The 15,436-nt window shown below is 43.6% G+C and overlaps 1 protein-coding gene across 5 annotated transcripts in view; it reads left to right on the top strand.

Moving 5' to 3' along the window:
* Positions 1–15,436, top strand: part of NTRK2 (neurotrophic receptor tyrosine kinase 2) — a 338,612-nt gene that overhangs the window by 57,652 nt on the left and 265,524 nt on the right. For all 5 annotated transcript variants that reach the window (XM_045468971.1, XM_045468975.1, XM_045468970.1 and 2 more), the window contains exons 9-10: positions 6,667–6,702; positions 9,725–9,825. In XM_045468971.1, coding sequence (XP_045324927.1) covers positions 6,667–6,702; positions 9,725–9,825 — 137 coding nt within the window. The remainder of the gene's footprint in view (positions 1–6,666; positions 6,703–9,724; positions 9,826–15,436) is intronic.

A 15,436-nucleotide genomic window follows, 5' to 3' on the forward strand; every position in this document is an offset into this window, starting at 1 on the left:
CCCCTCAGAGGTATGCCACGGGGACAAGACGTCTCCTGCCCTCACCCCTAATGTTTATCGCGGTCACTGCCAGAGAGTACCCACCCCCCTTGGTGTTTGGGTATCTAGCTATTTTTTAGGTTTGCTTTATGTTTCATTGTAAAATGGCCATCCTCTATGCCCACTGAGGTCTTTTGACTTCAGTCAGACTTCTCACGGAGTTATAAATCAGGGCTTCTCAAACTTTCAGTGAGCATACAGCTCTCCTGGAGATCCTGCTAAAACACAGATTCTGATCTCATGAATTTGGGGAAGGGTCTCAGATTTTGTATTTCTGACCACCTCCCAGCTGATGCTGCAGGTTCCGGACCACACTTTGCCTAGTGAGGGGGGTTCCCTTCTGCCCTGCGGAACCTGGGGGAAACCACTGGAAGGACCGCATAGGCATCTGCCGAGATGGCTGTACTGACTCCTTGTGGATATCGACGAGTAATAATGATAAAAATACAGAAGAGTTTGTGCACAGAGATGCACTCTAATTGGGTTTGGCAAAAGGTAGGATGAATTCAATGTGTTGGCTTCAGGAGGCTTAGGGAGACTGGATAAAGGAGAAACCTGGTGCAGCACTCACAGAGGGAACGCGGGACTCTCTGGGGAGTCTCCCAAAATTCTGCTGTATCCTAGTTAGCCGATAGGACAGAAATAAGACTTACCTAAGATGAAATTGATCCACTACATGGTTGTCCTTGGAAAAGCCTTCTCGGGAACACGAAGGTGTGCGTGGAGACTGGGTGAAGGTTAGAAGTGGTGAGTGTGTGTTTTCAAGTAGAACTATGACCAGAAATTAATGGCAGAGAGATCGCTTGTGAGTGTCACCAGGAAGAAATGTGGGGCCTTCGCCAGCGTCTTGGGATCAGCCGGCATGAGTTTCAAGAATTTTCAAGGTCGGCTATTTCCATCATTGTGAACACGTTGATTGTTCGAGGGTAGATTCTTTTATCGAAATCTCCCCCGAATGATTAATACTTTAGGCTTGGCACAAACCTAGCCCGAGCACTGGGTGATAAAATACCCGTGCTCTAAAGCTTCCCATTCTTCAGGCAGTACATAAAGAGTGTCTCTGTGGCCCACTCATTCAGGAAGAATGTCACAGCTCAAGAATGCTCATTCACACAAGCAGTGGGAGTGAGTGACTTATGCTTCCTAATTCGGGAGCACTTGCCTCCTATGCACAGTGTGCGTCGGGAGCAAACTATAAATATTGGAAGATTTTTCCCCGCAGCTTCTCATTCGTGCTGTTTTATCAAGAGATTCATGACGTCTGGATGAACTGGAGCTCTCTGCAGTACTTAGAGTTGCCCCCAAACTGGCAGATTTAGATTTGGTGTACTTGGGCCAAAGAATGCAGGGAGAGGAAATTTCTCTAAATGTTACACTTTAAGAAAATATAAAGCCCCCCCACGACTCGCTCTCTGGCCCTTTGTCGGGACCCGTTTCTTGTCCTGGGAGCGGAAGGAAAGGAAAGTTTGACCTGCTTTTCTGTCTTAAATAACCGAGAAGACTATGGTTTGGCTATGGGCTCTTAATAATCGTGATAATTAAGATTTATACTTAAATAGTTCTTTAGGTCTCAAGAGTACTAACGTTAATTAATTATGCTTCCCAAAGCTCCTGACGGGTTGCCAGAGCCAATGCTGTTATCCTCTCCTGAGGTATGGAACATTCCTTTGTCACAGGAAAAGTGAAGAGACCCCCTGATGCTGCATAGCACGTTAGTGGTTCAGCCAAAAATGAAACCCGGACATCCGAACCCCTAGTGTGTTGGGGCCCTGCCGTTCAGAAAAGGAAGAGGAGAGGTATCTGGAAGTCAGAAGGAGGGACTTCCACGAGTTAGACAACACTGTTGACAAACCAAGGACGGGACGGTTGATTTGAAAAGAACGAATCATTTGCTATTTCTTTATCGTATGGAATTCTTTGAGATATTTTTCACGATCACACTAAGCAGAGTCTGAAAATAGATTTGAGAGAGAAGTCTCTCTCTTTTTTTTTAAGACATTAGAGAGAAACTGAACGCTGAAAGGAAGGAAACAGATGTGTCTCCTGGCCTCCATCATTACTTTCATCTTTGCAGTGGGATGGAAAGGGAAGCCTACCTGCCCTTCCACAATTTTTCTTTATCGTACATGTGCGCTTTTCCTTTAATAGTGGAGTCTTAACAGTTAAAAAGCCGTGGAGTTTTACTCATAAAGACTTACATGGAGTCAGAAGATTTACTCATGAGCTGTAACAGATTAGAATAGAGAAGCTCCAAAGCCCTCTCTTTAAAAGCAGTTTAGGGGCGCCTGGGTGGCGCAGTCGGTTAAGCTTCCGACTTCATCCAGGTCACGATCTCGCGCTCCGTGAGTTCGAGCCCCGCGTCGGGCTCTGGGCTGATGGCTCAGAGCCTGGAGCCTGTTTCCGATTCTGTGTCTCCCTCTCTCTCTGCCCCTCCACCGTTCATGCTCTGTCTCTCTCTGTCCCAAAAATAAAATAAAACGTTGAAAAAAAATAAAAAATAAAAGCAGTTTAGCATGGAGGATGGTGAGGGGCTTTGGTTTGATATTGTTGGGGAGAAAGTGACAGTATCATCCATGCTTAGAAACCTTTAACATCCCTGAGGTCTGTCTTGTGGAGGTGCAGACATCACACGCGCCATCTGGAGCTCTGGAGTGCGTGTGGCCACAGGACAGTCCCCAGGGTTTTCACTGGGAGTGCTTCGGGCTGCACCTGTTAGTAGTGGTCCCCAAATCCTGACAACACGCCTTAGGTCAAGGGCCAAGCACAAATGAGTGTAGCGTCTGCTGACACTCCACAAACGCTTCAGCAAATGGACTTGGAAGATGAGACAAGCAACCATTTGTGCCTGGCATGCACTTTCTTTGGGCTGGGGAGTAGCTGCTGTTTCCACACTGGAGCCAGCCGGGGGTGGGGGGGGGGATGGGGGTAGAAAGTGGCCCGCTGCTTGTCTGGAATGGAGTGGGGTTGATGGAGTCCCTGAGTTTCCTTATTTATTTATTTATTTATTTATTTATTTATTTATTTTTTCTGGAAATTCCCATATTTTATTCCGGTGGTTTTCAACATGAAGCTTTAGGGTTTAATGCCGCCTCCTGCTGCCTAAATCTGGGATTTCTTGCTTGACGAGCTACGGGGATGGTATTCAAGGAAGCAGAACTCTGCTCAGATGCCCCGTGTAAGCAAGCACATTACTCATTCACCAGTCATTCACTCTCTCTGGGCCAGCTTTTGTTTGCCTTTCTTCATCCACCTTTTAGTCCTGAATATCTCAAACAGGCATTTTTACCCTTAAACATAATAATATATAGTGAACATATTTAAGCCACTTAGAAATTAGGCTTAAAAATGGCAGGATATTTTCCCAATATGACCATTGCCAGAAGTCTAAGAAAGAAGCAGTGACTTTGTCCCGTGTCTGCATTTAGCATCGTGTTAACAACTGCCCTACAATTGGAGTATAAACACCACGGGAGGTTAACTTGACTGAGAAGTTGCTAGAAGCAAAATTGTGTGTTTGATGAGCTGGGATTAGCTGGAGTACCGTGACCCTTGTTTTTCATAAACTTTAGGTCTGTGTATCTTCCCAGGCACCAGCTTCTTAAACCTTTGTACACAGAGACATTTCTTTATTGTAGCGAGTGGACCTTCATCAGACACAGTATGGTATGGTTGGCGGGGCGGCGGTGGGGAGGGGGAACACCTTATTGTTCCTCCCACATTGTCTTCCCGTGAGTTTTGTAATCTTGCGCTAAATTTGAGTATTCCTGACAATGAAAGGAAAGTGACAGTACTTCTCATACATCTTGAAAAAATGAAATTAGGAAAATATAGTAGTCTTCTGACAGTGTAGATGTGACCTAACGGTTTTGCTGGTGAACTTGGTAGGAAAGGCATCCACCGATATGAATTCTAACTCTGGAAAAAGATCAGTTTTCCAGGTTATGGGCTAACCTGTTTACTTTTGAGCCCATCCCAGATCCTTTTTCTATACCTGATATCTGCTGCCTTGACTTGATCTGATGTTCTGGATGTTCCTGGGGGCCTTGTGTGAGTAATAGGGGGGTTCCCTTTCTCTGACAAGGCTGATTACACCTGTATATCAGTCACAGTCCCTGCAGCCCTTCCAATGTGTGGTCTACATAAATCTGACTCTGAATCTTCAGTCTTTTTACTTTCTTACGGGATTGCATGTGTAAAGGAAGGTGGTCTCTGTGGGGTCCCTGAGAACCTGAGGACAAATCGGGGTGACTGACTACTCCTAGTTTTTACACTAAAAGTCCTATGTCTGGGGAAAGCCCCCATTCTTGGACAAACTATGTCCTCAGTCTCAGAGAGTCTGAGATGGTGGGTCAACGTAGTACAAATGAAAGTCTGTATACTTGCATTCAATAACTTTAAAAATATGAGTCAAGTTAATGAATTGCTAAATCAAATAGGTTCTTTCTATCTACCTTGGAAAATACATGTTGATAATGACCTGGAAGGGTAGGTTTGAGGATCAAATTCTCCCTGATTCTTGGACTTCCATGCTAGAACATAGTGGTTTTGGTAGAGCTGGTTCCTGGTCATAGCCCCTGCCCTGTGCCTCTGACTGTATGGTGAGAGGTAGATGAGAGGCAAAGAGGGTGCATATGGACACCTCAGCTCACCTGCCCTTGCTTGGCCCTCACCCCTCTCCTGGGTCTTGGGTCAGAAGGTGCTCAGACTGATGGTGTGGCCACTTGTGGGCTAACAGATGTGGGGAAAAAACTAGCTAGTCCTAGGAAGTGTGTGTGTGTGTGGTGTGTGGGGAAGGAAATCTGGGTCCTGGGTCCTGAAGTGAGGTCTAGAAGGCGAGTGTAGACTCTGGTGGACAGGTACCCTTGTAGGTGCAGACCTGTATATTGAGGGCACAGAGTGGGATCTTCTTAAGTAATGGATTACTGAGCAGTTCAAAGAATGACTTGCTCACTTGGGATTACATAACCTTTCCTTCAGTAGGGGTATGCAATAGTCACAGCGATAGGACACCCTTTGTTCCCAGGACTTTGCAAAGGGAAAGGATTTCCGCAGGTGGGTGGGTGCCCTGCATATGACATCACCAGGGCTACCACTGGGATTTTATGCTACTTTATCCACCGAATTATCCCTCAAATTGCAAGGCAGCCTTCAAGGCCCTTCTCAGGAAGAGCATATCCACTACAAACCATTCTGACAATACATATTAACAAATTGTAACTCAAGACTACTTTGAAGTGGTGTTGGAGGTACTGAAACTCAAAATACTATTGAAATATACTGGAATCGATGACTTTGCATGTATTGACGCAGGGCCAACTCATATGTGGCACTGGTTGTGCGCTGCACAATTTCGGTTCACATAGAGTACAGTCTAAATGGCGCCCCCTAGAGTTATACCAAGCATGGAATGCTCAGCAGTATGTAGCATCCCTGACTTGACGTGCACAACCATCTACTTAGTGTTTCCCCTGCTAAACTACAGATTCTGTGAGTTGAACTGTGTTGAAATTCTGATTTGAATGTTAGGGACGTGTTTATCTGGTTCTTCATTTAGACAAACTTATGATTATTTCCTAGCGAATACACGAACAGAAAATTGGCTCAAGTTTCCCTTTATCTGAAATGATACTTTTCTGCTGAGGGTTTAGAAATGAAATGAGACCTGAATAAGCTTTATAGTTTACAAGTAAGTACGTGAAGACTAAAAGGAGAGGAAGTAGAATTGGAAATTTATTTCCTAATCACGTAAAGGTTGTATCAAGTTTTAATTTTATTTCCAAGTAGGCTTTCATGTAGAGACCCAGTTCGTTCTGATTGGAGAGTAAGGAACAGCTAGCTGGTTTTGTCACCAGTTCCTGTTGATGTAGATTTAAAAAAAATCAACATGTTTTTGCAAATTTTCACGGGAATATTTTAAAACTGAGTATTCCTATCGTCTTGGTGCCTAAAGAATCTCCCCCCCCCCAAATTAAGTGGCTATGCTTTTGCATTTGTCCCTGACATAACAAACGTAACGTTTATTTGTGATCTCTTACACATAAATCATTTCAATAGAGCAAGTATGTATATTTTTCTGTGTTATATTAAAGGCAAAGAAAAGGTTTATTTATTAAGCCTTGGCAACCCCCCCCCCCCCAACACCAAGTAGAGAGCAAAACCGTGCATTAGTATCATTATTTCAGGCTGGTTAATAACATGTTTGTGAAAGCAAATAGACCTTCCAAAATACACTTTGCAAGTAACACCCAAACCACCAGAGGCTTTATCTTTTGTCGTTGAACATGGTGTGGAGATGGTCTGTCCCTGGAATGAAAAAAAGTACCAGAAATGCAGTTAAAATGGCCAATGGTATAATAGAAACGGTCATAATGCATTGATTGCTGAAGTTTGTCCAGCTATAGTGATTTCTTTTCTTTTCTTGTTTTGAAGGGATGGGGGCTTTGGGGACTGGGGAGGGAAACAGCTAACAAGGAGCAAACCAAGAGTTTCAGGTTTTGTGTACTCATCCTATAAAACAACCTATTCAACTGTAAAATCCTCGATATATATTTAACCCATTTTAGTGGGTATACTTAGTATTAACTCTGAATGCATACTTACGAATCTTTGCTTTGTTTTGCCTTTTAGGTGCCAACCCAAATTATCCTGATGTAATTTATGAAGGTAGCTATCCTGTTGTCTTTATTTTGTATTTGTTTCAAAATGTTTGTCTGAGATGGAATGAATCAACTAAAAGAGGACCTTTAAGCTCAGTTAAATATACACTTCAAGCATTACATAGGCCACAATATTTCAAAAATCATTCAATATTGATGGCTGTTTTCCCTTGGTATTTACAGTGCTTGTAAATAGCATTTTCTCTCTCATGCTCTGTTCTTGGAAGTAGTGAATCCATTCCACTGTAACAGACATTTTGTTTCTATAATTGGGAACTAATTACCTGTTTAAAAGCCATGACTACCAAGAAAAGGGAGGTGTATCAGTTTCTGGCTCTGACAGTAAACCCAATTCAGAATTGTGTTTCTTGTATAATAAGGAAGTTTGGCTCACAAACAGGAACCTCAAAAGTAGGGCATGTTTTTAGGTTTGGTTAAATCAGCAGCTCAACCATGTCGTCAGGTACCCAAGTTTTTTCATCTTTACACCCCCCCTGCACACTGTGCCCACTTCGCGGAAGGCTGGTTTCCCTCATGGTTTTAAGATGATGCCGGCAGAAGGGCCGCTGTTGCTCGCATTGTTGGGAGAAATGGAAGAGCTTCTGAAAGCATTCCAGAAGAAAGGGACCTTTCCCGGAAATCTCCATCAGTCCTCCTTGAATCTGATTCACGACCCAGTGGGTCATGGTCCATTCTTGCCTCCATTGCTGCTAAGAGGGAATGGTTAACCCTTGGCTAACTGGAGCCATCCCTGAAGTTTAGACCAGCTTCCTCAGAGAATGTCAGTGAAGCCTTGAATAAAATGGGGTTCTCTTAGGAATGCGGACAGGGAGAATCCAGAAGGTGGACTGCATTAGCTTTTAGCTGGGTATCTCCTCTGTACTTTGCTATTTTAATGGGATGCCAGGGATGTTTGACTAGGGGTGAAAAATCCATATTTAACAGATTTCCAGACCTCCTTCATGACCAGGAGGCTTTGCCTCTGTTTGGGGGAAGTGGCAAGCTCAATTTCAAGACTTGTCTCAAAATTTAAGACTGATTAAAAGTCACCTTGGTTAAAATGTCATTAAATATTCAGTATTCCATTCTTTAGTTTTATGTACACATCGACATTTTATTTTTATAAAGTGATTCTATATTTGTATGTTTGTTACAGGTGTGTGTATTTAACTTGAGCTAATTTTAATTAGGGAATCACATTATCTTTACCTGTTTTATGCATGTTAAACTGTATTTCCTTCAAGTTGTTGTTCAGATGATTTTGTGCATATGATTTGCATATTTTTGTTTTTATTTGTCCCCATTCAGTTTAAAGAAAGAGTATCTCAAATTGTATCACAGAGAGGTATATTTGAATTGTGATTTTACATTTTAAAATAATGTTTTGGACTCCTTTCCAGTAAGTTCAAGACTTTAAAAATGCTATCTTCCCATTGGCTTCAGGTCCCACTTTGGATCTTTGGGCCAAAAAATATCGTGATATCAAACTATAGAGACTTTAATGATTTGATTTTGTATGAGTGGCTCATTAGAATATAAAGAGGTCAAAAATTAGCAAATAGATGATATCTCTTAGTGTTTGGTAGAAATTAATGTTCTAGTCTATTTAAAATGAAAATGGTAATAGTAGTTTTGGAGTAAGACTGGAACAGCAAGCAGAAAATAAATGCTTTTTCTGTTACTTTTTTATTCACATTCAAAGGAACACTCGGCTAATCAAAATATAATTTAAATTTATTGCCCCAAGGCCAGCATGATAGTTCTCCCTAGGAAAGTGTGGCTGGGGCTGACTTAATGAGGTTGTTTGTGTAAGATGGAAATTGCAGTCATCAGATCTATTTAGAATAAAAATAACAAACGTTGATAAGCAACATTATATGCAGTAAGTTTATCAAAAATGTTCTATGACTCTTTACATGTAATATTACTAATAAAAACTTTCACTACCCCCCCCACACACACACACAAACACACACACACAAACACAACACAACCAATTGTTTATTTCCATCCTGATCTGTGTAGACTAAAATTGATTCAGAAGATGGCAATGACATTTGAGACATGGTGATGTGAGAACATATTCTCACAATGCTAAACACTGTTGGTGCAGTTCCCTATCTATTAATTCTGAAACTGAAATGTGGACAGTTCACACCTTTTTTTTTATTTAAAATTTTTTTTTAACATTTATTCATTTTTGAGAGATAGAGACAGAGACAGAGTGTAAGTGGGGGAGGGGCAGAGACAGAGGGAGACACAGAATTGGAAGCAGGCTCCAGGCTCTGAGCTGTCAGCACAGAGCCTGGTGCAGGGCTCAAACTCACGGACCACAAGATCATGACCTGAGCTGAAGTCAGACACGTAACCGACTCAGCCACCCAGGCGCCCCCAGTCAGACCTTTTCACAAAAGTTCTTACATGTACCCAAGTTCACGTCAATGCTCAGTCAGTCCATAGCCCAACTTGAGTGGTTGCCTATTACCCAAATAAGGTGCATGTTCCCTGGAATCAGTGTTTGCTGATGTCAAGGCTGGTTCCTGTTGAGGTTCTGCCACCTTCTTGCCAGTTGACCTTAGACTGGTCATTTAACTGCTCAGATGACTTTCTTTGGCCATAAAGCTGACAGTTAGATTCCATATCTGAAGACCCCTCCAGATCAATAAATGTATGACTCTTTGATGATCGATTCCTTTTCATATTTATATTCTATGCTTCATCAAAAAATAAAACCCTAAACCTGGTTTAGAATTTGACTGCCAAACCAGTGATAGAAAGATCTGGGTTGTGTAAAATGTGAGCATCATGCAATCCCAGCACTACGGTGGCTTTAACCCAAGAGCTGGGTCATGTTCCGTGCACCACCCCCCCCCCCCGACCCTATCCCCCAGCTGGCTGACAGTGGCTTGGAATCTTATGTTTGTGATTTGTCTTGCTTCATTTTTCTGGGTCATACTGTGACCTCATGTTTGTTGGTAGCCTAGTGACAACTTCATGGTTCCTTCTCTTTCCCATTTCTCCAATTTAAGATTATGGGACTGCAGCAAATGACATTGGGGACACCACGAACAGAAGTAACGAAATCCCTTCCACAGATGTGGCGGACAAAAGCGGTCGGGAACATCTTTCGGTGAGTGGCCATCAGTCGCTGTTTCTTAGATTGGCTCTGAGCACTTGAGATGCTTAAACGTTGGAGGGATGGAACTCCTTCAGCGCACGACATTTTCACTGCTCAGTGTGGATTGGGTGTTGACGTTTGGAAGAATTAAGAGAAGTGATAAATGTGCTAGATAGCCTCTGACTTCCTTGCTTCCCCTTTCATGTGCCACTATGGTTACTCGTGGTTCTTATTTTAAATATCTGTCCTTTAAAAGATTATCACTTTCTAGTGAACTGGGCAGTGTCTCATTTAGGGACATGTGTAATTATTCCTGTCTCCCACACCGTCGCACCTGTCTTGTCCAGTATTTTAATAAAAGTCTCATTGCCCACTAAATTTAAGGACTCTAGTAGGTTCCGGAAGCGACTGGCAGTGAGCAGATATAAAAATGTGAGTGAATATCAGGTCTGTGCTTCTGGAGTTTATACTTCAGTCGGAGCCCTGAGATGTGAATGAAATACCGGCACCTACAATTCAGGTAGAGCAGCAATGGGATGCGAGCAATGGAAATAGAGGGGCGGGCACTGGGCTCCTTCCCGCTGGGAGAGCCAGAGGTGTCTTTGTGGGGTAGGTGGCATTTTCCAGCTGTGCAGGATGGCGGGCATGTAGACTGACAGGAAACAAAGGAAAGGGCATTTTGGGTGTGTGAACAAGAGCTCACAGCCCGGAAAATGGTTTTGACTGTAAGGTAAGGTGTGTGAAGCATAAAGGTGGCTGTCAGGGGCAAGGTTGGAGTGGAGCCTGTGCCAGGTCATGTGGTTTTAAAACACAGAGCCAGGGGATTAGATTGACTATGCAGGGAGGAGCCTGAAGGGGGCGCGCGTGAGCCCCGGGGCTCCTGTGGGGTTGATCTGTCAGCTGCTGAGACCCAACGCCAACAGCTTCCTTCATTTTTCTCCTCACTTGTCACGAGCACCCAGTCCCTTGTGCCGTGAGCTCCGCCTCCTTATAAACTCCAGAACCATTTGTATCTCCCACCTCCACTGCCACAGGCCCAGGCCAACCCCGTTGGGGTTGGCAAATTATGGCCCGTGGGCCAAGTCCAGCTCCCGACCTGCTTTTGTACCATCGGCAGGCTAAGAAGAGCTTTTACGTGTTTAAGTGGTTTGAAAACACATGAATGCTATTTCGTGACACATGAACATTGTCTGAAACTCATATGTCAGTGTCCATAAATAAAGTTTTATTGGAACGCAGTCATGCCCATTTACGTATTGTCCATGGCTACTTTTGTGCTAGAGTGACGGCTAGAGTAGCCACAGCAAAGACTGTGTGGTCTGCAAAGTGGGACATATTTAGTATCTGGCCCTTCAAGGAGGAAGTTTATCGCGGTTGCTTGTTCCTGGATGACCTTCGTGGCCTTTACCCGTCCCTCCTCTCCCATCTTGTGATCTCCCGCCCTTTCTCCATACAGCAGCCTGAGTGACCTGTGAAGAGCACACATCAGATCACTTTTATTGTCATTCTCAGAGCCTTCCTAATGCAAGTGAAAGAAAACAGGCCCTGCATATCTTGTCCGTGTCTGTGTCTCTGTCTTCACCTCCCATCCTGCCCTTGTTTTTACCACCTGTCTTTCTTAATGACCTTCCACATGCTCCATCCAGGCTTACTCCTGCCTCATACCCTTTACATTCGCTGTTCCCTCTCTAAGACACACACTTCCCCACAGTCATCCCATGGCTTTAGCTACCAGGCAGCCATTGCCATGTTCCGTTTTCTTCTGAGCAGTTGTCATTGTCTTTAATTCCCTTGTTTATTTATTGTTTACTTGTTTAATGTCTTTTTTCCCTTCCCTAGATTCTCTAGTGACTTTCTAAGTCCAGGCAACCTGGTCAGTGTTTTTCACAGCTCGTCCCTCGAATAGTATCTGGCACCTAGGAGATAATAAATATTGTAGACTGATCAGAGTAATGGCAAACGCTGTGGAATGGGTTGCAGAACAGTGAGATCGGAGGCAGTGTGATTAGTGAGGGTCTGGAGTGGTAATAAAGAGATGTGATGTATGTTTAGACCAGGGCCTGGTGAGCTGGAGGCTCGTAACAGATGTATCTCAGCTGTGACTCAAAATATGCATATCTAGTAAGTACATGGACACACACACACACACACACATTTCCAGAGATGATGATATGCAATACATTGAAATAGCAAGGAAAAATAAATCAGCTGCAGAATGTTTTCTGCTTCCTGCCTTGTGCAATCGCTTCAGTTTATTCTCATACCAAACCACTTAATGTTTCGTGGTTTGAGAAAGTTGTTTGTGTACATAAGGAGTCCAAGGAGTGTGTGTTAGCCCCACAGGTATGTATGTATCCCAGTTACGAAAAATTACGTGTCAACTTCAGTTTTCTCTTTTGAGACGAAAATGAGAAATTTAAGCCCCCATTTGGCATATCTCAGTGATGGCTGAACTGTCCACAGTAGGGCCGCTGGAAGGCAAAATCAGTGAAAGTCATCTTTGTTGAAAGTTGGTACATTACAGGTCCACCCGAGGTCCCTGGAAATCTGTATGAGAGGTGCAAGAAAATGCTTTATAGACTTTAAAGAAAATGTAAAAATTAAATGTTGATCAGGTATTTGATACATGAACCGTCCCTGATCACAGGGAGGATTGTTAGATTAGGAGAGTTTCAGAGTCAGGGAACTGATAGAAAAGAAAAGTTAAAGGTGTTAGAGCATTTGGAAGACAGCCTCAGACACTCTCCTTTCTGGTGCAACAAGTCCTCCTCATGCACCTTGCTGGATTTTTTGAGTGGAATGACCCCTTGTTCTATGCTGAGAGATACCCTCAGATAAAAAGCAACTAACCAACCAATCAGCCAACCAATCCACTAACCAACCAAACAACCAACTGACCAACCAGCCCGCAAACCAGCCAGCCAACCGAACAACTAACCAGCCAACTAAACAAACAAATACATTTACCCCTACTTGTCTCCCACATAAAGACCACCCGCATCCCAACATATGCATGGTACATGAAACTTCATCAAACAATTCATTGTTGGGAAAACAATTCTTCTCATTGTCATGGGATCCTTTGTTTATTAAAGGAGGCTTTGCATTTAGAGTTGCTTCAGTAGGTTTAAATAGTTGCTAGTAGATCACTAACTGATTCCCAGCAGTAGAACCCATTCCCATTTTCCAGGTTGACTTAAACACTCTGTAACAAAATAGAGAAGTCAGGGCAGGTACTATTATCCCCACGTACAAATGAAATGGAGGCTTGCGGAAGCGAAGCATCTGTTACCTCTCATAGCTGGTAAAGGCAAAGTGCCCTATGAACATAGGGGCCAAGTCTTCTGCATGCCAGTCAAGTACTTTCCAAAGTGGGTCAGAGACTGTCTGTGGTCCCCCAGAGAGGTTGGGGGCGGGGCTTAGGGCAAGTCCCCTAACATCTGTCCATCCCCATTTCCTTATCTTTAAAATAGGATTTGAACTTGTTTTTGCAGTTATTCCCCTTCTAGCTGTAGAAGTTTGAAATTTAATAATAAGATAGAGAAACAGAGCTATAATACTATGAGCTCTTTCCCATGAAAATGATAGTTAGAAATAAAGATGAAAAACCCACCCCGGGGGCGCCAGGTGGCTCAGTTGGTTGAGCATCTGACTTTGGCTCAGGCCGTGATCTCACAGTTCCTGAGTTTGAGCCCCTTGATGGGCTCGCTGCCGTCAGCAGCGGGAGCCCACTTTGGATCCCCTGTTCCCTCTCTCTCTGCCCCTCCCCAGCTCTTGCTCTCTCAAAAATAAAATGAACATGTAAAAAACACCCCAAATCATTAGGTACGTTTGAGGGAAATAGTGTTAGTTAGAGCATGTTGATCCACAATTAAGCTTTTAGGAATCACAGCCGTTCTGTTTGTATGTGGGCTGCAGAGACAGAGTTAAGTCTGCACGCAGACACTCGCAGACGTGTTCTGTGGGAGAGCCACTTATGACCGCAGTGCCAGAGGAGAGAATGCTCACACCTTTGTTCCATTCTGGCCAAGGCCTTGGCACGTGCCCTTTCCTGTGCCTTCTTTAGCGCTGTCCCCATCTGACATCAGAGAAGGTGTCATGGGAGGATTAGCCATGTGTTTTGATTATCCTGCCTTCCCTCTCAGCCATGTGTTTTGGAGAAATAGTATAAAGAGTAAATCATGGATAAATCACAGGTTTTATACTTGGACAGACTTCAATTTGAATCCCAAGCTTGGAAGATGTGATCTTGGGTGGTGTATTTAATTTTTTATAAACCTATTTTATCATCATCATAGCCAAATCAGTTTCTTATCTATTGTGGTGGACTCTGTTCCAAACCCGTTATCTGCATTAACTCACTACGGATTTAAAGCACCTGCTAGGTAGAGTGATTATATTCCCTGTTTCACACAAGAAGAGCGTGAGATGCTTAGAGATTAAGTAATCCTGAGGCCAAGCACCTAATAAGTGGTGAATCTAAATTTCAAACTCACGAGGAACTCACATTCCTAATCTCTACTCTGTACTGCCTCTCACTCGGAGGTGGATACATCAGTCAGCATAAGCTGTGCAGTAACAAAAATCCCCAAATCTTGGTGGCTTCAGACAGCAAACGTTCTTTTCTTGCTTCATTGTGTGTATTCACTGGGAGTTCTGTCAGCCTTGTCCTCATTCTAAGACTAGGTGGACAGGAAGCTACTTTTGGAAAGTTAGCATTTATGAAGGCCCAGAGAAAGAAGCAGTGAGAGCAGGGTTGTCGGCCTTGGCTTTATGCCGTTATTATTATGGCTCTTTGTTGTGGGGGCTGTTAGGCATTATGGGATGTTTAGCAGCATCCCTGGTCTTGACCCACTAGATGCTAGCAGCACCCTCCCCCACTTGTGATGATCCCAAATCGACAGATGTCCCCTGGGCGCAGCATTATCCCTGGTTGAGAAGCACTGCCTCAGTCTAAGATCTCACAGTAGCAGTGGAATCCTCCACTGTCAGGGATGCAAGTCTTAACCTCATTGGCCAGAACTGGTCACGTGTACCCACCTTACCACGAGGAAGCCAGGCAGTGAATCCTACAAAGAGAAACACAGGGAGAAACAGAAATGTTTGGTAAACAGCATCAGTGATTACCACTGATGGAGATAATAGTATCTTTCTTAAGGATTATTATGCAGATTAAATGCAACAAAGAAGCTTAAGCATTTAGTTAAGTGTGGACCCCCAAGACAGGTTAGAAAAGGAGTCTGTAAACTACAGTCATATGTTTTTGTAAATAAAGTTTTATTGGCACCCAGGCATGCCCATTTGCTTACATGTTGTCTATGGGTGCTTTCACTGGATACCAGCACAGTGGAAAGGTTGCAAAAGAGACTCTATGGCCCCCAAAGCCTAAAGCATTTACTGTCTGACCCTTTACAGCCAAAATTGGCCACTTCCTGGTTTAGAAAGTCACACTTTTCTTGGGAGCAGGACCTTGGGATGAGCAGCAGGAATGGAAGGAGACGCATCGTCCTGCTTCTATCTTGGTTTCTCAAATGTTAATATGTACTTCATTAACATTACACACTTGTGCCTCTGTGATCTCGCTTAGGGTGGTGGCAGGATTCACGTAGATCTGCAACTACAC

This window comes from Leopardus geoffroyi, chromosome D4, assembly GCF_018350155.1.
Source record: "Leopardus geoffroyi isolate Oge1 chromosome D4, O.geoffroyi_Oge1_pat1.0, whole genome shotgun sequence".
NCBI lineage: Eukaryota > Metazoa > Chordata > Mammalia > Carnivora > Felidae > Leopardus > Leopardus geoffroyi.